General features: G+C 43.4%; 1 protein-coding gene across 1 annotated transcript in view; it reads left to right on the top strand.

The window, feature by feature from the left end:
- The window catches only part of LOC138569204 (butyrophilin subfamily 1 member A1-like), a 259,914-nt gene extending 241,083 nt beyond the window's left edge, over window positions 1-18,831 (top strand). The window contains exons 18-19 of the mRNA XM_069647015.1: window positions 13,222-13,248; window positions 17,481-18,831. Of these exons, the coding sequence (XP_069503116.1) occupies window positions 13,222-13,248; window positions 17,481-18,004 (551 nt within the window). The 3' untranslated portion in view covers window positions 18,005-18,831. The remainder of the gene's footprint in view (window positions 1-13,221; window positions 13,249-17,480) is intronic.
- The last annotated feature ends 3,511 nt before the right edge of the window (window positions 18,832-22,342 follow it).

Genomic DNA, 22,342 nt, shown 5'->3' with positions numbered 1-22,342 from the left:
AACTGGCTGGTGTTGGGAACAATATTATGACCTTACTACTAGATTGTGCATTCCAGAGAGATGCCCCTTTCAGACTGCTTGGCTGCCGCGATTAGAGCGTGGAAAAGCATTCTAGACTCGAAACATGAGCATCGCCCATACTATAAATGGCTCCCCATATGGCAATTCCCTGGCCTCTACCCCGCACACGACCAGAATTTTCTGCGGCACTGGGGAAACCGGGGCTATCATGTAACTGATCGGTACCCCGACGGTAAAGTTATTACACTTCAAACATGGCGACACGAACACTCCAACTCACCACTTGAGCTACTACAATACTTCAGGCTAAGAGCGGCGGTCTGCGAAATGTGACGCTCCTACCCAGACGAGCCCCCAGACTCACCAGAACTCCAATACATATCAAATTCTGCAGGAGGCAAGGGCATAATATCCTCTCTGTACAAAATGCAGCTGCGAAAAGTAGGGGATGCATCCCCCAAACCACGGGAAGCTTGGGCCAGGGAGCTAGAAATGGAAGTCACCGATGAGTTGTGGAACAAAATGTGTGCGCACACGCGCAAAGTCTCCCTTAGCGCTAGATTTCGCTGCATACAATATAAACTCCTCAACAGACTCTATTACACACTGCTCAGAGTTGCGAAATTCACACACACCCAGACCCACACATGCCCGAGATGCAAGTCTGAAGAAGCAGATCATATACATTTGTTTTGGTCCTGTGTTGCACTGGGTGGGTTTTGGAGGGAAGTGACAGAGCGCTCTCAGAGATAATTGGGTCCCCGGTGGACCTTGACCCATTGGCCTTGTTGTTCGGAATTTGGGCTGGAGAAAGTGTAAAATAAATGTCAAGATTTTTAAATGTAAGTACTATTGTGGCTAAAAGATGTATATTGCAATGCTGGAAGCGCTGCTCCCCCACCCCCATCCTGGAGATGTGGCTGAAAGCCCTTACTTGGGTACAAATGTGTGAAGAAGAGTATATTGGATCATTACCCATGCCATCTTGCCCCAAAAATGTGTGGACCGAATTCTGCAGTTATCTAAACAACAGAGACGAGGGTGAGTCGAGCTCCACACCCCCGCTGGGTCAGCCCGACTCCTCATAAGTACTGAACACTTTATGATCCCTCGTGTTACCACTCCTCCCCCTTCCCCCATTCTGAGCTGCTTGCAATGATACATGTTGTAATGCCTAAGTGCAATATTATGATTCTTGTTTATCTCTGTGTAAAATGTGCTGTACCTGTCCTAACTTTCTGCCAATAAACAAAAGTAAAAAAAAAAACTAATTTCTTTTATGGGCACAATCATGCATAATACTGTAGGGCTGTTGAAGGGCAGTCGGTGAGGGAGTCTCATCAGACAGCTTTTTATCTTCAAGTCGGAGGACCTCTTGTACCTGGAAGGAGTGCCTCAACAGTCAGCACCTCACAGCACTGCCTTGAAGGGCAACAAAGGGAATCATCGAGGCAGTCTTAGCAGGCTGCTCTGTCCTCAGCCTTGGAATGAGATGCGAAACACGTGTCAGCTGTATTTGCTGGTTTTTTACTATCTCTTTGGGTCATTGCCGCTACTAGCTTCTATTCCAATGTAACCACTTTTCATTATACACAGAGCATATAAGATATGAGATGTATTTAAAAAAGTACAAAAGGATCAAAATAAAAATAATTCAAAATGAAACTATCAAGTATTACTTTGATCAATGACTTATTGCTAGTTTAGTTGTGGCAAGCAGGCCAATTATATATAACAAATTACTCTTCCAGGGGTCAGGAGTTCCCTTTATGTTGTAGACTTTGATATTTTGTTATTGGGCCAACAAACTGAGTTCAAAGATAATAGTATATATTAGCATTCGAGCCAACACAGACAGATTTTGATGTACTTTTCCACCTCTCCAACGTTTTGCCCTACTGCCCATTTTTTGTATTTTATCTGGAATATTAAATCAGCAGAGTTACAAATGTACATTTTAATTGCTTCAGACATTTTAGAATTGTGGCTCCTGTGCATGCTGCCAGTATTACTACTAGTTGCAGTAAGAATGTGTAGCTGTTGCTGGAGCAACAGGAGTTTACTTTTAATGAATATCTGGAGCAAATTTGATGGCTGTCTTTGTAAAATATGTGATTTTATTAATACAGCCTTTCATTTTCCATATCTGTTGAGTATCGGCAGTGGATCATAAATTATGTTGCTTCTTTGTACAATGCTGCATGGTATGAAACACAATAAAAGTATGTTTCTGTTGCTTTCCTTTGTTTATTCTTTGAAAATATTGGTACAGTGTATTTGAAGAGCTTGATTGCATTCACTGTCATTTAGTTTGGCACTCTACAATATGATGCATTTCTTTGATAAGGGCAAAGTCCCTTGTCCCTTCAAAGGACAACTTGTGAGAGTCATTGATCACTTGACTCTAGGTCACAGATTTCATTATAATGTAATTAGTAAATACCGGCTCTCTGTCCTCACCAAGAAGAGAGCTCATATCCAAGCCCGCGTCTCAGCGGCATTTAGCATCTCGGCTGAACTCTTTAAAATCTGAAAGGAACTGGCCAATCCTGCCGCAGTCTCTACCTCTTCTGTTCCTTCCCAGCCCTCTGCATGGCACTGGCATCTCACTTCATCCTTCATCTCTAAAACTCAGGACATCCTGTCCTCCCTCTCCTCCTCTCTCCTCCCTCCCTCTACTCCCTGCTCTTGCTCTTCCTCTGGCCCTGCTGAAGCCACCCCTCCTCCCTCCTTCTCTGCCTTTCCCCTGTTCTCCGCAAATGAGGTTTCCAGACAAGTCCGATCTATGAAAGTCTAGTCAAAACAGGTTCACCCCTGTTCCTCCAAAACCATCAAGGACCACATTGACACTCTGGCTCCTGCCCTGACTGACTTCTGCAACAACTCCTTCACCACTGGAGTCTTTCCATCCCCCCTGAAGCACTCCCTTGTGCACCCTCTTCTTAAGAAACCCTCTGCTGATCCCTCCTGCCCGGCTAACTATCGTCCAATCTCCATCAATCCCTTCCTGGGCAAGCTCCTGTAGAAACTGGCCATCTCCCTGCTTAATCTCCACACTGAATTTGTTGGTTGTCTTCATGACCATCAGTCTGGCTTCACCCCTGTGTCCTCATCTTGCTTGATCTCTCTTCTGCCTTTGACACTGTCAACCATTCCATCCTGCTAAAATGTCTCAGTGATAACCTGGGTATCACCGGTCAGGCCCTGGCGTGGCTGACTTCCTTCCGCTCTGACCGACCCTCCCAGGTCCAACTTGGGTCCTTCCTCTCTGCTATCTTTTTCTCTACCTGCGGTGTCCCCCAGGGGTCTAACCTCTCTCCCTGGCTGTTCAACCAATACCTGGCAAGCATTGCCGCTCTCTGCCCCAACTTCCAGTGCTATGCAGACGACCCTCAGCTCATTTTCAGGCTTCCTTCGGCCACCTCTTCTCCGTCCCTCATCTCTGACTGTCAGTCTGCTATCCAGGAGTGGTGTGCCACAATGATCCCTGCCTTAATGCCAGTAAGACTGAGATTCTCCTCATCGGCACTCCCACTCCTCCATTCCTGTAACCCTATGGCCGGCCTCTCTTGGCCCTCTTCCTGCTCCCACCTGCAAGGCTAAAAACCTTGGGGTCTTCTTCGACTCCACACTCTCTTTCTCTCCCCACATCTCTGATTTCTCTAAGAAGTCACACTACCAGCTGCACCTCCTCAGAGGTATTCTTCCTTTTCTCTCCTTCCCCCAGAAGCTCACTGTCTCCAGAGCTCTGGTTCTCTCTAGGCTGGATTATTGCAACAGCCTCTTTCTAAATCTGCCTGCTTCTACTCTCCGGCATCTGCAACTCTTCCAGAACAGGACTGCAAGACTTGTCCTTGCCTCAAGTCCGGTGATCGCATCTCTCCAGGAGTGAAATCTCTGCACTGGCTCCGAGTGGCTGCGAGGATTAAGTTCAAAACACTCTGCATCGTCCACAAGGCCTTCTGGGGCCTGGGGCCTCAATATCTTCAACTCTCTCTTCCTAAATATCTTCCTTGGCGATCTCTTCCATCATCCGCCTCCAACTCCCTCAGGGTCAGTCGCTTTTCCAAGCAACGAGTTGGTGGTAGATCTCTCTCTTCGGCTGGGGCCTCCCTCTGGAACAGCCTCCCTGCCTCCCTGAAACTTGAGGAGAACCACCTTCGGTTCTGGAAGCACCTTCAAACCGTCCTCTTTGCTACTGCTGTCTCTCCTCTTCTCCCCTGCTGAATTCCTGGCTTATATTGAGACTGCACTGGTTACCTGGCCATCCTTCTGATCTCGGGCCCAAGCCCTGCCAGTTGCACGCCTGCACTGCCTCCCTGGCAACCCCTGCACCTGGGGACTGTTGTCTGTATCCCTACAGTCCCATCACCAGAACTTCGTCTGCACTCACCCTACACTTGCCACCTGCTGGCCATTCTTTTATTTATCTTGTTTATTTATTATCCCATGTACCACACGTTCCTTTCTTTTATTTTCTTGTTTATTTATTATCCCATGTACTGCACTTTCCCCTCCCCCATCCCCCTGCACTTTTCCTTTTTTCCCCCTTCCCTTGCACCTCCGTGATCTGAATGACACCTGGCCTAGTAGGATCGTTGTCTGTCTTCCCTCCGTTCCCCCTCCCTTGCCTCGTCGCACCTTGAAACACTTGTGTATAGGCGCGTTATAAATGCCATATCATATCATATCAATGTGTGTGATGAAGTTTGTCCTGCCCAGTGTAGGTATTTATTCTAAACTGACAGCTTATATATAACTGTTTCGCTAGTTTACAGTGGTGCGCAGATAGTGGCTAGTTTTCCATGGTCAAGATAATGCAGGAACAGGAGCAGCGCTCCAGATAAGATTTTGAAGAGTAATTATTTTTTTCCTTATTTTTTTTCAATTGGGAGTAAACGTTTGGATTTTTCAGGAGTAAAAAAAGAATTCCTATTCGAGATATGGGTATTTTCACGTGTGTCAAAATATATTTTTACTCTAACGCAGATATATTTTTGTAATGTATCATTCTTTGTACCTATTAATTTATACAAATGAAAATATTTATTTTATTTTTATTTATGTATTTATACATTTGTGTTGAGAGCCCAAACCCAGAGTTATTAAAGTGCTTGTACATAGCCAGTGAAACGAGGAAAAAGCAACAACAAAAAATAGTGAACATAGAAGCTATATATGTTAGGCATATTTGTCAAATAACCAGGTTCTTAAGAGTTTTATTTAAGACATGATATGATGGCTCATTTCTGAGGTGACTGGAGAGTGAGTTCTAGAGGGTGGGAGCATGACACAGAAGCTTGAGCCATCCACTTTCTTTTGGTTGAATCTGGGAATCAGAAGGGCGTGGCTGGAGGAGGACTGGAGGGATGAAGTCACTGGTTTTGCTGTTATGTGGGGCATGAGGTATGATGGAGTGTTATGTTGCAAGCATCTGTGGGAGATAGTGTTTTAAATTCAATGTGTGCTTTTATGGGAAGCCAGTGCACTTCCCTCCTTGTAGCTGAGATGTGGTCAGAGAGTTTCAGACCCAGGGCAGCTCTTAGGGCCTTATTTTGTAGTAGTTGGAGTTTCGCAAGGTTCTTGAATGTGGTTCCTCAGAATAACACATTGCAGTAGTCAAGCTTACTACCTATGATGGCGCGTGGAAGAGTAAGGCAGTTTGAAGGGGAAATGAATTTCCTGCTGAAGGAAATGAGCTTGGCTGTTTAAGCTGTGGAAGAAGCCAATGCGTTGATATGACGGGACATATTGAGTTCAGCGTCAAGATGAACACCAAGTGTTTTTACGTACTTGGATCGTTAATGGTGGAGCCATCAAAGATAAAAGAAGAGTAGGACGGGTCCAATGACCTTAGTCGATGAGAGGAGCCCACAATGAGAAGCTCATTTTTTTCTAGAACATCCATCCTATTTATGCTTTTCTTCAGGCTGCTATAGACCGATCCTGTGGGATCTTAGCGCATGTGTCTCGGTGAGAGTTAGGAGGCATTGGCATTGCAAGGACATTTCTCCTTGACAACATTCCCTGAAGAAGTCTTTTCTGCCTTGGATCCTTGGCTTGGGGCTCACTATGCCTTTGTCCCAGACATTTCAAACGTGATTTATATTCTGATCCAGCCCACTTGTTGGCACCAGACCTACCACACAAGCCGATCTTCATAATTTATTAATTTTGAAGTGCATGCAGCATGTTTCTGTAGTTGGATTGTCTAGGTGTATCACGTTAAGATGTCCTTGGATGCTGTTAGGATTTGATTTTTAGTTTCAATTATGTGTTGTAAAAGTGGTGAGCTCCGTAGTGAGCCTCTGCTGGTAGCTTGTATGCTGTAGTTGGCTGAAAGTTTCTTCTGTATAAGCTTTAGTGCCAATTACTACTACACTTCTTTCTCATGCTGGTATTATTGTGATGTTCATGTTAAATGATTTTAAGAGTCTTTTCTTGAGACCTTATGTTAGTCTGTAAATCTGGGATCATTTTCAGCTGTTCCTTCAAAAAAACTAGGACTGAAGCTACAGGTTGTGAGGAGTACTGGTGACATGAGTGTGTGATGCGTGAAAATAACAGAAACCATGCCACGAGAAGGGGTGGTTGTGCTGGGCCTCTTCTGGTAGGTGACATCGGAGGCTCTGCTGGACCTTTTCTCCATGTTCCTCCCATGCAATGATTCTTGCTATTATCTATTTTCTGATGTTCGCCAGTTTTCTGTCTTGGGGTGTCTCAGTGACATTTTCTCAATCTGCTATTTATGGGGAAGAATTCAATGCAAGGCGTCTTGAGTTATGTGGCGATGATAAGAACTATGAATCCCAAAAGAGCATACAATTTTGCTTGGCACGAATTAAGGGCAGGATGATTTAAAGCAACCAATGTCTAAATGCTGCTAACATTACATTTCTTGTGTGTGGTATCAAGGGGACATAGAGTTCTCCTTTTCTGTAGGCCCACGATTTTGGCAGCTCATTAATATCAGTTACTGAGAAATTGTGGTATCACTACGGAATATCGCAGACCATTACTGCGAGGTAGAAAATCTAGAATTAAAAACAACACATTTAGATGAAAAAAATAGATGCTGGGGTTGTGTTGGGGTATTTATAAAAAGTGAGGAGGTTGTGGGGGGACTTCAGGGGTGTCGCCCGCATTTAAAATACCTAAAATGTGTTGTTTAAAATTTGAAGACTTCGACCTAGCAGTAAACAATTCGATATGTTAAACTAGATACGAAATAGTAGGGTACTTAATATACACAAATCGGTGAGACCCCATGTGAATGTCATTAAACAACGTGCCAGCTACTAACTGCACCTGCTCAAGAGAACTATCCCAATGTTGGACCTTTGCCATTAGTTGGACATAGTCAGGACTCGAGTGTTACCATGACTTCACTACTGTAAAAATATGCAAACAGTCTTACGTAAAACGTCGCTCAATCACCTCCAACTACTTCAAAAAGGACAGCTCTATTGGTGCTACCATTCTAGGAACAAAAGCTCAAAAGCAGGACTGAAGCCCCTCAACTTGTTCCCAATTTAGCAACAGTTGATTTTGAAGAACCCGTGTACTCCCAGTAGCACATTCTGTACAGGCCCCAAGTACCTGTCAGCACCGGCCAAACATTATGCATCAAGTAGGACCTCGAGATCGGCTGCTACATGGCCACTACATGTAAGAAGCTCTAGGAAGACAAGATGTGGCAGGACACCGCTGTGCCAAACCCTCAGAAAAATGTAAAATAGCATAGCAAAGTCATACATCTACAAGAAAACCTTTCCAAATTTAGCAACACCCTTAAGACGTTCTTGTTCCAAGACAGCTCCCCATCCCAAGGACCTGTGGTTTTGCAACAGGCCAGTTTTCCTTACTAAGGAGTTCTAATGTCTTCTTAGTCAAATAAAGGTTTAGAGCCTTCAGATAAGGGACCAGAATGCTACCCGTTGTTTACCCTCATCTTCTCACCCTACCTCTGTCTCTCTAGCCGTGTTTGTATGCCCTAGTAGTGTGTCTAGAAGATGCATTGCTTCCCGTGCTACTACCCTACATCTAGTGCAACATTTATTTTGGTCTGATCTACTCGGCTCTTCCATCCCAGAGCCCTTTGGGAGGTGGTATGTAGCTCAAGATGCCCTGGGGTGACTACTTTACTCTTGGTTGCACCTCACCCTGAGCTCGAACCCACTGGACATGGTAGTTGGTAGTCATCTGTATGCCAAGGACCATCCAGGAAGCCGAGCTTGTAGAAATGGCCATTGCTCATCGTACATTTGTATGGTCGCTTCTGTAACTTGCCTCTGCATCTCACGTCATATCGCTGCTCATTGGCCATTCGTCTAATATATTTAGTAGAACACCTACCTAATAAGAAGGGCGTGCACCTCCTGACTTAACCAACTAATATTTAAACTTAAATGATACTAATAATGAAGGCAAAATATAATTTGTTTTGTGACATGGCACCCTGCTTCGCTCTGGGGACCAGCAAAAAAGTGTCCCTAGGGGCTGGGTACCAAACCCAGACCAGTGGAGATTGGGGCCCGGGAGTAGGGGTGTAGCGGTATTCCATTATAATGTCTGTAAATTCCTTAATTTAGTCATAAAAACCGTGCCTGTTTTCAGACCGGTTTACCATGTTCGTGCTAGCATCTAAGCAAAGAGTTTGCTTAGAGGCTACTGTAAGTCCACAATGACTTAGACCTCGAATCCTTGGAGGCAGAACCTGCTCGGGTTGCCTTGGCTGGCAGGTGAACGCGTGAGAAAGAGAGAGGAGGCCAGGCTGCAAAGCAGGTCGGCGCAGGGCTTCGCATGCGGACAGAGACAATGATCTGACCACTTTACTGTTTTGAATGAGATTTCTTTAAGCTGAAAGTCCACATACAAAAATAAACACTTTTTAATTGAAAGAAGCCTCCAAGGGCATTGCAGAAAGGTTAGACAGCCATTAGTTTATGATGATAAGTGCTTCCTTAGGAAATGCATACCACCAGCCTCAGTTTGAAATGATTCTGTAGTGTAAGTAAAGCTATGGGTAAAGGCCTTCTTTTTTGTTGTAGGGGGTGCTGACTCGTGAGGGACTAGTCAATCGGAGCACAAGGCAAGTGAGTACAGGCTACCCCACCCTTTAACACAATTAGGTAGAGGTATGGAGCAACAGTGTAACAGAGGTATTGATCACTGTGTCATTGCAAGACAGGTAATGGTCTGAATCTGAATTTTCTTTATGGAACTGCCATTTGGAGGTTGAGTGCACTGTCTAAGCAGAGACAGCGCGCTCAACCTCCAGACAGACGGTCCGCTTCTTGATGGAAAACAAGGCCCCTGAAACATGTGACAGCTCGTATAACCTGATGAGAACCACGAAGGGCCGACTAACAGACGTGGTCACCACGCAATCAGCATTCACCAGCTAATAAGCTAGACTAAGCACTGCATAGATGGCAGTTCCATAATTGCATTGGAAATAGAGTGATTGGAGTTGCTTAATCTGTTATTGGGAATCAAGGTAAACGCTATTAAGATGATGATAACACCGAAAATAACCTATGTCCTGAGTATGATCCCTCCTCCGGTGAAGAAATCGATATTGAAGAAGGTGAATAGCATACTCCAGTCTTTTTTGTGAAATAAAAAGGTTCCTAGATTGAAGTTGTAGAAACTACAACTACAGAATGATAGAGGGGGATTAAACATTCAAAATGTTGAACGTTACCATCAAGCGTTCACGTAGTGACATGTTATGCTGTTCATTTCAGAAGAAGAAAATGAGGGGGCAGTCGTGGAGGCTAATATGGCGGGTCCGTTGAATACATGGGCAATCCTATCAACTTCCATTACAGAGTGTGGGGCTCATTCTGCCTTGACAGAATTTTTGAGATCTACCTGGAGGGCATATGAAGTCGCATCGAAAATGAGGCCGGGTCTAATTAACACTTCTTCAAGATGGATGAATCTGGTTATTAAGATAAAGAACAGAACCATATTTTGGATAAATGGTTTTGCAGCAGGAATCAAAAAAATCGAAGATCTATTTGAAGGTGAAAGATGGAAAACATATAAAAAAGTTAAAAGTAGAATACAACTTATCTGAATGCACTTATGGAGAATATAGGAGTTTGAAAAGAGCAGTGAATATTAGAGAATTGGTCAAATCAGAGTTAATGAATACTATTAAGAAAATAGGCAGTCAAGAGAGCATGGCATCTAAAATGTACCACCTGTTAAGCAGGAATTCAGAAGGGAATAAAAAGATTTTGGATACATGGTCGGAATGCCTAAAGGAGGAGATGACGCAAGGTAGATGGGAAGTTATGTGTGGGAACATCAAGAGGATGTCTTTAAACATAGGTGAAAGGGCACGTCAAGTAAAGATCCTGAACAGGGTGTTTTGGACACCAGCTCGAATGCATAAGCAAGGTTTGATCATGTCTGACACTTGCTGGGGATGTGGTCATGCCCGTGGTACATTGGAAAACATGTTCTGGGAATTTTACAAGGTTAGAGATTTTTGGAGAGGAATTACCGGTTTGATGAACATAGTGGTGAAGGAAGATCTGGATTATGACTTTGAGACATTGATCCTAGGAGAAGATACGATATTAGAGGACTTAAGTCATCATCAAGTAACCTGGATTTTAAAAGGGGCTTTAGTGGCAAAAGAAGGAATCTTGCTAAATTGCAAGTTGACAGGTTTTCTAACATGGAACTCTTGGGTGGAACAAATGTATTCAATTTGCAATATTGATAAGTTGGTTATAGCAATGCAGAAAAAAAAAGCCCTGTTTCAGAAAATGTGGGGGGCCTTTGTGAGCTTGGATCTGGATCTGGACTGAGCATTTGTCACAAGAAGTTTGCAGACAAGATAAGTACATTCTCGATATTCTGTATATTTGTAAAATGCATATGTATGTGTATATATATATATATATTAATGTGGTTTATAAGGCTAAAAGGTAATATGTGTATGTATGTATATAAAAAAATTGTTTTTTTTTCTCTCTCACTTTTTTCACTCAGACCTTAAGATTGGACATTATATTCTAGTTTGGGGGTGGTTTCTGGGTCTATTTATTATTGGAATGTAATGATGTTTCGGTTGTATTTGTTGAGGTTATGGTGTGTTTACATGGTTGTTGGAAAATGTGAATAAACTGGATAAAAAAAAAATACAACCAAAATGGCCCAGAAAGTAATTTACTGATGGACAGCTTGTACTGATGGACAGCTTGTACTTTATTACAGCCCTTGTAGCGTTCAAAAAGGAGTCTGTCACTGCTCAATATTTTAAATGTTTGCTATTCAATGGAAGATTGGAAATATTTACGTGTAATAGCCTACTTAAATATGACATTGTTCAACCATTTTGGTTTTAAGTACACTGTGCAGAACCCAGCCTGGCGATTCGATGTTGGTCCACCTTCTGCTTTTTATTGAAAGACAGTGGGTGGAAGGAATGTTTTGGAGCATCACAGCACTAACAAGCTAATTTTGTGATAGAAATGCGGTGCACATTTCTGGCCCGAGCCTCCCAATTATGCTTTGACCATGACTATGGCAACTCACTATCCTATTTTTATTTACTCATTAGAAATAGTGATTGTAAAATGTTTTTTAAGGAAATAATGATCATAGGCCGGTAGCTCAGTGGAATTTTCAATCAATCGCCAGGTCAGTTCATTTCTACATTTGCTACATAATCACTCATTTTTGTTCCTTTCTTCAGGCTGGATGTTTCCTGGCCACGGACATCACATCTGGGATCCTTATGGGGATTTCCTCTGGAATGTTTGGGCACAGGGTGTTAGATGTGGGCAGTTGCATAATACCTCACAGGTTTTTGACTACCAATGAGAGCTGCTGGGCGCAAGATGAATGATCTTGTCTCAGGGGGTGAGCTAAGGGGAGAGAGAATTCCTCCTTGAGAGAGCACATTCCATGAGTGTTTATCAGGTGTTAATCAGGGAACAATCTCAGAGCCCGCAGAAAGCTCAAACAAGACTAGGAAGCCGGGATCACCAGAATGTAGGATGTGGCTTGAATTTTTGGCGATGTAGATGACTTTGATGTTTGTTTTCTCACAACTCTAAATCCAGATTGTAGAAGGTTGTAACTGGTCCATTCTTACAACTGCTGTCTGTGTGATTGTGTTTTCTGTTGCTCACTTTCCTCATAAAGGGAAGTTTGGTGAATGTTCAATATTTGGCATGTTCTGGGAGTGATCATACCCAGACCAAGTTTGACAAAACAAATGTCCAATGCCATTAGTGATCTCAGCTTTAGACTTGCCAATGTGTATTCCGGCAAAGCAGTATCAATAGGGTTCTGTTTGTTATAGTTATATACCCAAACTTAAGTAAATAGATTACATCTGTAGCCTGTCCATTATGTGATTGCAGCCTATGGCGGGTATCCTGATGGGTGCTTGTGTAGCTTTGTCCATTTTTTCCATCCAAAATAGTTATGGCTGATGCCTGTTTGTCTAGGCTTCAAAGTACAGCTAACACATAGTACAGCAGAGTCAGGAATGCTCCACATGTTAGCTAAATATATCGTCTCAACTTGTTATGTTATTTTCTACATTGCTTGCAGACTAAGTGGACCTCTTCCACCTATTTCACGTACTCGGTCCATTTCTCCCCTCCCTGACACACCCCTCTGAACCCCCCACTTACTGCTCCTCCTACCGCCACCTTTCATTTCCTGCATTGCAAATGGTCACACTAGTTACGTGTGAAACGCTGATTGCTTAATCCAGGAAGCCCACCACAGCAGGACACCAGGAGCGCATCTGCCATAGTTCCTATGGCATACGTATGCACGTATGGCCTGTTGCAATCCTTGAATCGTGCCATAACAATAATTTATTTTTACATGTGATATATTGTTGTATGTTTGTCATGTAAGAAATTTGAGTATCACAATCACATTGCCAGCCCAAGGAGCTAGTCTCATCTAAATGGTTCCTAGCAAACATGTTTTTGGAGTTCAAACTTTCACACAATACCATCACTATTCCTGTCTGTCCTCTGCTCATTAGATCTCTAACATCTCATCACACTTTTTCATCACTCTTTCTCAAATCTCTCCTGGTAGTTTTCACTCCTTTTACACTCTCACTTTTCACACAATATTTTGAATATGTCTTGCATTTCTTTTAAATCTACTTTTTCCATATACTAAATCTCCTGCATTTCTGTTTGTTTCTAGAGTGGAGACAAGCTCGCACCTATGCAGGTAATTAAAGGAACATTTTTTTTCGGACAAACCGAATCAATGAAGCAGCCGTCTTTAATAGAGAATGCATTTCTGATCAATTCTCAGGTGTACATTCAAAAGAGGAAATGTTCTCCTTTGCATGGGGTGGTGCGCCTAGTGGTCGAAGTGAGCGGTAGCTATACCACTACTTTTATTTTTTACCGTTAACAGTTCCACTACTTTTACAACCACTTGCACCATTCCAGAACTGGTCTTTTTGAAGTTAAAGCATATTTTAGCATATCAGCTGATCTGACATCTGTATCACTGTACATTAACAAAGCCTGGATGACCTCTCAGCCTGAGTGGACTCTAGCTGGCTTCATCTTAACTACCAGAAGATGGAGGAGGTCATGCTAATACTAAGAAATGATCTCTCCTGACAACCCATATTCCCCTGATTTTTGGAAAACTTGTCACGTTGCTGTCTCAGGTTAAATGCGTAGATGATACAGTTGATAAGGTTCAAGCCATTTCCATGAAAAGTAATTTTAACATCAGGTGGCTACATGGAATTTGCCCCTTTATGCCACTCGAAAAAAATGTGCAGTTATAGTAAGAGCCATAGCGACTAGTCACCTGGACTACTGTAATGCACTCCTGTGGGAGACTACAGGACCAAAGACTATTCATCTCTAGTACTCTGTCAGACCATAGGAGATAAAAAAGACTTTCAGTGTCGCGATCCAAGCTTTGTAATAAATTATCACATTCTTGCAATGACAGCACACCTTTGTGCAGTGGCAGGCCGCTGTTGAAGCAGTTAGTGTTTAGGTAGTATGAGTTCCAGCAGAGTTAAGATCAGAGAATAGAGCTGATGGATGTCACAGAGACAATATATAAATGTTCCAACCAACTGAGAGAAATGACCAAAAAACAATATGGCGATAATCCCCCATTCCAAGGGCTGGAACGGAGATTAACGGCCCGAGCTTTGCCAAAGCGGTAACCCGGGGTGCTTAAAAAAAGGATTTTCCTTCATTCAACAGGATGCCGCGCGCGGGCCTTTGAATGAAGGAAAATACTTTACAAAGATGGCCGCCATGGAAAGGGAAGGTGGGGCTCTGTACGGAGCAGAGCAGAAGGTGCGGATGCAGCAACGAGTGCCACCACAGCTGAAATAAGGTAAATTGGGGGGATACAAAAATAAAAATAAATGGGGACAGAGGTTGCAGGCAAGATGGCGGGTTGGGGAGCCAGCTATCAGGTGGCATGGAACGCAGGCTTTCCCTGGCAGTTTGAGCCCACGTTCCTAGCCACCTGATTGGCTGGCACACCCGCCAAGGTGCTAATACAGAAGACGCCATTTTGCCTGGTCCACCCACTTGTCTTTCAACCTGGCCCATACAGAACCCCTTAACATGTGTTGCAACTTGCCTCCTCCTGCATAGCCCGTCCCCTGCCTCAATCACAGTTCCACTACTTTTTTTAGCACACTTCTACTGCCCCATAAAAAGGTGAGAGATTTTGAATTAAGATTGTGCATACTTCATATTACCAAAGAAGATAAGCTGTCAATCTGGCCTTCTGGCAGAGGGGAGAGGGGAAGAGCCCCAGTAACCCGCTACAGGGCCCCAACATGATATATGGTTAACAACTGTGCAAAGGATGCAGATGTGCTTGGTATTGCTTCTCCTGTTGTTGATCAAACTGTGTCCATCTTATGTCTTGGGGACGTCTTACTGGTCCTATAACAACCTGAAAATTAAGTAGAGGAAGGTGTGAAATTATTGATCTGTTTTGGGACAGGAAGACATACATCGAAGCAGATGTTGGAGGTGGGGAACTAAGTAGACACCTCAGAAGTGGGGCGTAGAATGGTGAGCCTAGATCTTTCAACACTGCTTCCTTGTAACATTACTGCACCTCACACCATTCTCTCAATATTGTAACACCTCCGGTTAATAAATATTCAGTGAGGGCCCTCACTGAAATATTCAGTGAGGGCCCTTACTGGTCACAGACCTCAAAAACTTAGAACTTCATGGTCATGGAATAACATCTGCTATCAAGGGCGGCAAACGAAAACCTGAATCTAGACCACCACTGCTTTGAACCCTATCCTATAACCAGTTGCTTGTGGAAAGGATCATTTTTAGATCATCCATTTGTCCTACTACTAGGTGAACTACCTTAATTGGTTGGGCACCATGCTGAATGGAAGAGAAAGAAGGAATAGTTATATGTGAATAAGGATTCTACAAAACTCATAGTTGCAACATGTCTGGTACATCTCCGGCGATACATCAGTTTACAACCGCCTTTCAAAGCTCTAGAGCAGCTGCTAATATGATAGAAGAAATAGCCTCTGAACACCAGGATTTTCTCAATGCTTTTGGTCATGATGCAGCCTAAAGGTAACTTAAAGGTAACTGATTGTTGAAATACTGCATTCATGGATCACTCCAGTTTCCGGGCCTTTTGTTCTTATGGGAGATGAATGTACGATCCTTACAAAATGCATTGAAGAGAATATGGGCAAAGTATTCATCTGCCATCTACAGCCCCTAGGGAGGGAGGGGACTCCAGATGTTTTTTCCAAGAAAAGCCCCTAGTTCAGGACATATTTCTCCTCCCCCTACCAGAGCCAAATGATCACCAAAGTCTCAGGTCACCAAATCTCCTTAAGGACCAGTGGTCAGTGCAAACTGTCAGTTACTTAATTGTCAATTGCTCCTTTTCCTTTCATTAAAATGGCACAGCACTGCCCCCGAACGGACAAGTGGGTCATTGCACTACAGACAGGCTCACCAATGGAAATTGATGATGTCACTGCTCAAACCAGGATCATTAGAAATCATCACAAACAATTGAATCAAGTGTTACACTGAAAACACAACCAGAAATGAAAGTAAAGCCTATTTCACAAGCAGTCTTGAGATTTAACACTTATGAGTCTATTAAGGTTCATGCAGTTAAGAGGCCCAAAACATGAGAGTGCTTGTTTCACCTCCCAAGCATGGACTTGCCATTATATTGTCATTAAACTGTTTCCCAATAGTGTTCACATGCATGTGGCTCTACTGTTATAAATAAATCTTTTTCTCCTGGCAGGGAAATTGCTCTTCATGGATGCAATGTTTGATGTAACTCAACAGAGTTTGACTTACTGAGGTGCTGAGGCTTCCTCAGGAAGGACTAGGTGTTCAGACAGAGAGAAGCGAGGATTTCAAAATGGCATCCAGCCTAGATATAGACTCGGGCCAATCCCCGTAGCACAAACCTAGTACAGGTGAGTCTTGTAACCACAGACAATCCAAAACCTGGCTCAAATACCCAACACAATTGGAAAGCATCAGATTCTGATGGCAGTCAAGCACCTGATATGCCAGGTACTCAAACCAGTTGGTGTGGGTTATTGGAATATGAGGATGTAGCAGACTGTTGAGTATGTTGGAAGGTTCTCTCAGGAGCGTAAAGGTGGTGTTGGAAATGAGTGGGGGAGAAGGAGTTCTTTGAGGTGGTTACATCAGGTGGAGATATTTATCAAGAGGAGGTGGTTAAATCAGGTTCATATTATTGTCAGGAGGAGCTGGCAACATCAATTAGTGGAGATGGTCCTCAGGGGAAGTGGAGTGATCAGATGACAAAGGAGGTTGACAGGAAGCTGAGGGAACAAATATGTGTTGGAAGGTGGAGGACACAGGTACTCCACTGAGAGGGGACATTGTATCACAAGCAGTGTGAGAGACTCCTTTGTTGGTTTTGAACGATGAGATATTATTACTCGTTTTATCCTACTTGGTGAAAATAAAAACGGAGCTTCGAAGCTAAGCCTATGTTGAGTCGTGCGTGCATTCCACAGTGCTATATGATAGCGCCAAAATCTTATGAGTCACGCTCTGGGGACTACACTTAAATAATATGGATGGAGCTGACGGTTTTTTGAGGATACTACTATGTGGGGCAATCACATTTCCTCTAATCATCTATAACTGGGATTTTAATATTATTTTAGTAACATGTGCAGATCAAATTTATCATTGAACGAGAATGCTGTTAACATTTGTGTTTTTTTGGAAGCTCGAACAGCATGCATTTTTATGCCTTGTATTTGGGCATCACCTATATTGTATGAAGCAATGAAGCCTAAACACAGATCTATGAATTCAGAGCCATGTATAGGATTGCTGAGGTTCTGAGGTGGCTACTTGCTCTTGCCTGGACATTGCTGCAGCTCTGACTGTCTGCTTTTTCTGTTCCGCCATTAGAGGACATCACGCTGGATCCGGACACCTCGCATCCCCTGCTCATCCTTTCTGAGGATCGGAGAAGAGTGCGGCGCTCATACACTTCCCAGGACCTGCTTAACACGCCAGAGCGATATGACACCTACTCCTGCGTCCTGGGGGAGGAAAAATTTACCTCTGGAAGACATTACTGGGAGGTGGAGGTGGGAGGTGTGCTGTGGTACATGGGGGTCTGTGATGAGTCTGTAAGCAGGAAGGGTCAGCCTGTGCTGTCCCCCGAAACAGGATACTGGACTATGGGAGTGCGGTATGGGGATGGGCTCTGGGCCTTCACCTCCCCAAAGTATGCTCTCCCCACCCGCGTGCTTCCCAAAACGGTGGGGATTTTCCTGGACTATGAGGATGGAAGGGTCTCTTTTTATAATATTGAGGAGGGAGCTGAGCTTTTAACATTCCATAGCCAGACTTTCCCTAAAACCCTTCGCCCTTATTTCTGTACCTGGCTGACAAATCCCCCTATGACTGTCCTCTCAGTGGCGAGATAGGAAGAAAGGAATGCCCCAGGAGGCCCAGGGATGCCCAGGGATGGCCTCTCCCTCAGCATAATCTGCAAGTGATTTCCTATGTTTTATAATTGTGCATTGTGTGAAGGAATGGACCTTATCTCGACGTGTCCTTCTATTACTTCTTTACATGAGAACATTTTAATGAAGTGCTGCTTAGTTTCCCAGATACTGGATTGATTTCATTGGTCTAAGAGGGAAAATCGTTCTTAGAGACTTTATTATTCCAACAGCCAAAATGGGAACACAATCAAGTGTTACTTTGCGTGAACACACCTCGATCCAGGTTATTAATGTCACATTTGGCACGCTGGGATGAACAGAGTTCAGCCCCCACCCCAACCCACGTGATCCTTTCTGAATAGATAAAACAAGCTGCCAGTGAGACGAGGAAGCCGCTGATCCATTCCCCCAGTCCTCGCTGCGGGACATGGGTCATCCATGAAGAATGCAACGGAGGAGCAACAGCTAATGTAACTCATTGATACTCCAAGCTATCTCAACCTTTTCTCTAATTTCAGGTGCATATAGGTATTGTTCCCTAAGGGTACATACACTTGTGAACAATGAAGAAAAACGCGTAACCCACATGCACACCTAACGGACTGGGTCCCCTTAAAAAAAATCTTCACTAGATTATGCATACCTCAATATTTGTGATTCTAATCACATTCTCGCAAACAATATAGTGCTATACATTTAAACAAAACACCCAATAGCTGGGCTCGTGTATCTGATATATGGCCAATATTTTATGAACAATTGTGAACTCAAAGGCTGGTAAAGAGCAATAAAGACTTAAACAAGCAGTACAGCTTAATCATAAAACATCAAGTCTCAAATTTCCATTTTAAATGCCAACGTGTTTCGGATATGCCATTGTATCCATCTTCAGGGTTATAAACTGTCCTTTCATTGATGTTTAACAATTTTGAACATTCATCTACAATGAGTGATACATTGTTGTTCATTTCATTAACCTTTATGGATGGCATGCTACGTGTTAAATATAAACAGGATGAAACTAACCTTAAGTTTATGTAGATTCACAAAGATAAAGGGCCTCATTACACGGATGGCGGTGAACCATGCCGCTATTAGGGCCATGGTTCATGCCGGTAAAATACCGGCACCGCCTTGGTGGAAAGGGGAATTACCGCCCTATTCCAAGGTTGGCGGGGCGGTAATTCCCCCTTCCACCATTGCCCTTCCCCATTCCCATTTTTGCCCCATAGGGCTCTATGGGAATGGGTGAAGGCGCTAATTACGGTACCGCAAATTGCGGTAACGTAATTAGCTCCCTGGTCCCTTTGCAGGTTGGTTTTTAACGCCTGCAAAAAGCAGGCGTTAAATTCCCCAACCCGCAAAGGGACCTCGTAGTAAGGCGGTAAGGATTTACCGGTACCGGTACCGGTAAAATACCGGTACCGGTAAACCCTTACCGCCATCCGTGTAATGAGGCCAAAAGTCTAACTTGTTATAAAGTATACACTATTACTAAAGACCATTATAGACAAGCGATCTATACACATAAATTCCTTGCTAAAGCAACGAAGGTCACTTACCCAGCTTGTATCCATGCAAGTATGCTAGGTATCACAAAGGATTTGTTCTTCCTCTCAGCGTTAAATCACTAATATTCTTAACCTGGTACGAAAAGATAAACAACATATGTCCTATCATTAGAGGGGCCTGTAGATTAGCACCACCCTCACCCCTATTCAAATGGCCCAAAAATTGCAAGGGGAATTCTCATCTTCTCCCCCACGAGTACGTAAGTGTATCTAATTACCTTTCCCATACTACTAGGCGTCAGGGTCCCCGTGGCAACCATGTCCGCATACTCATAACTGAGTAGCGGGGACGCTCTTGTCGGTATCATGAAAAAACAACAGAGTGCCGGGTGCACACATGCAGTATGCGCTCTACCCTGTGTGAACCAATGATCGCACTGGTACTTGATGTGGCTGTTTTAAGCAGATGGACCATGGGGCAGCAGACTGGCAACACTGGTCAGGCACCTCGTGACCATCAATAAATAACTCATCTCCATGGAGCCGGCCTGCCGGCCAATGCAATCATGTGACGCCAGCATGGCAGCCATTTTGGATTGGGAAGTAAGATCTCTCTGTTCGGTATACCCCTCATTTATGTAACGTAAATTGTGTTATGTAAACATTCAAGATGCCATCCACCCGGTAAATAATAGCTCAGGTGAGCAAAACGTTTCTATAGGTAATGGCTGTGGTGGCTGATCCCTCTGTGGTGGCAATCCGCTGCCTGACTGTTGAGTCTAATCTTAAAACTAGTATACTCCCCCATTTACCACTTATGTTCTTACATTAAAGCTATACTGGCATATCCACTCTGCTCACACTCTACCAATGTTAAGGGTTGTCGTACGCTCCACATTACAATATATCCGATAATGTACACAGACTCTCAGGAAATTCCTGCTCACATCCTGTGATGGGTTATGCTCCACATTACAATATATCCGATAATATACACAGAATCTCAGGAGATTCTTGCTCACATTATGTGAAGACCCATCGCACGATATCTATGGGGTCCATAGTGCTCTCCCAGGAGGATCCTGTTCACAATCTGTGGTGGAATGTTCATCACATTTTCTCTAGTGCATTGGCCAATAAGACCAACAACACTGCTTCTCCCAAAGCTATCACAGCGGAAAGTATTTGGCAAGAAAGGTTGCTAGACATTATTATGAATAATTGCCATCAAGCAGAATTTTCAATATTTGACAGCAGGCCAATCATCAGTAATGGCAGCTACCAGGCAATTAGCAATAGTGATCCTCAGGCAGGGGGCGGCAATACTGAAGAGCACTTCAGGGATTCGCTAGAATGAAAAAAGGCAGGCGATTAGGAATAATGAGAGGAGGCAAGGGATAAACAGTGATGACTTTTTGCAATATTTATTATCAAAACCACTGGTCTGGATTGGCTATAATGAACTCATACAGAATTCGTACAAATGATATATCATACAGTTTAGGCAATGTAATACTCTGGTATCCAGCACAAACATATGCCCTCTTTCATCAAATTCTTAGCCCTACCCTCCACCCGGAACTCAACATGCACATTTCTGCATACAATCCGGGCAATCGATCACCCCCCCAGACACGTTCCAACACTCCACCCGCTCCCCAACGGTGTGTTCCCCACTCTCCATCTACCCTAAACAGGCACAGCACCGCATTCCAGCAAATCCCCATCTCCCATTTATAAACACACCAACTCCCATCACTCGCCTCTAAAATCTGCACCAACACTGACCCCCTTCCATCTATACACTCACATGTCCAACTCCCCGCCACATTACCCAGCCAACTATAGGCATTTGGAAGGAGGGAAGTGGTGGAGAAGGTGGGGAGATCTGGTGGAAACGCAAGCAAAGAAAACATAGGAAGACAGGAGAGAGGAAAGCACAAAGAGGTGAAGATTACAGAGAAAGGTCTATTAGATAAACTGACAACTTTAGAGTCAGAAATATCGCAGTCAGAAGATTTAAGTTGTAATCCTGGTTTCTTCAACTTGAACAAAATTGTGAGATCTTGGGAACATCTCTACCTCCCTGTGCTTTTGTCTGCTTGTCTGCCAAATGTCAGAGCACTTAGAAACAAAATGAACTATGAACACCACCAACAGCAATTTATTCAATCAAAAAGACTGGCTAATAAAGAATGGATGTGGTCTAGTGGCCAACCTATGACATGGATTCGGATGGCAGCTTCCCACTTGGCCAAAATTGTGTGATATTAGCACATCAATTTAGCATATAGACGAACCGTATAAAAGATTATTGTTCTTACATAAATGTGAAATATTGAAGTAGAGCATTTGCAGAAGTAATTAGTTTAGGTTTTATGACATTCTACGTTGTGAGCAAGCCACTTCAGAGCCCCAAATGCAACTTAACATCAAAGTTGCTGACTTGATAAGATCCATCTTCTAATCCCGCCTTCTGAATTTGGCCAGAACTGCTTGATTCTGGATAAATGGATTCCTCTGTTCTTCAATTATTGGACCATCTAAGAGTGTGTAGAAATAAGCAGAACACCAATATACAGAGCAATATAGGTACGGTTTATTGGAAAAATTAGAGTCTTTGGAACTGGAAGAACTGAATTATAACTATGAGCGTAGTTCTGTGTAGAGTTGCTGCTTGTGAGCATCGCAGACTCCTTTACAATCCCTGCGATTTAACCAGAATAACTACGGATTTGATGAGTTTATTTATAGTTTTGCTATCTAGGAGTTTGTGCCTATTATCAGTCCCAATTTATTAACATGC

The sequence above is a fragment of the Ambystoma mexicanum genome, chromosome 1p (assembly GCF_040938575.1).
Source record: "Ambystoma mexicanum isolate Mex_15411 chromosome 1p, UKY_AmexF1_1, whole genome shotgun sequence".
Lineage (NCBI taxonomy): Eukaryota > Metazoa > Chordata > Amphibia > Caudata > Ambystomatidae > Ambystoma > Ambystoma mexicanum.
This window is presented reverse-complemented; position numbering and strand designations above follow the sequence as displayed.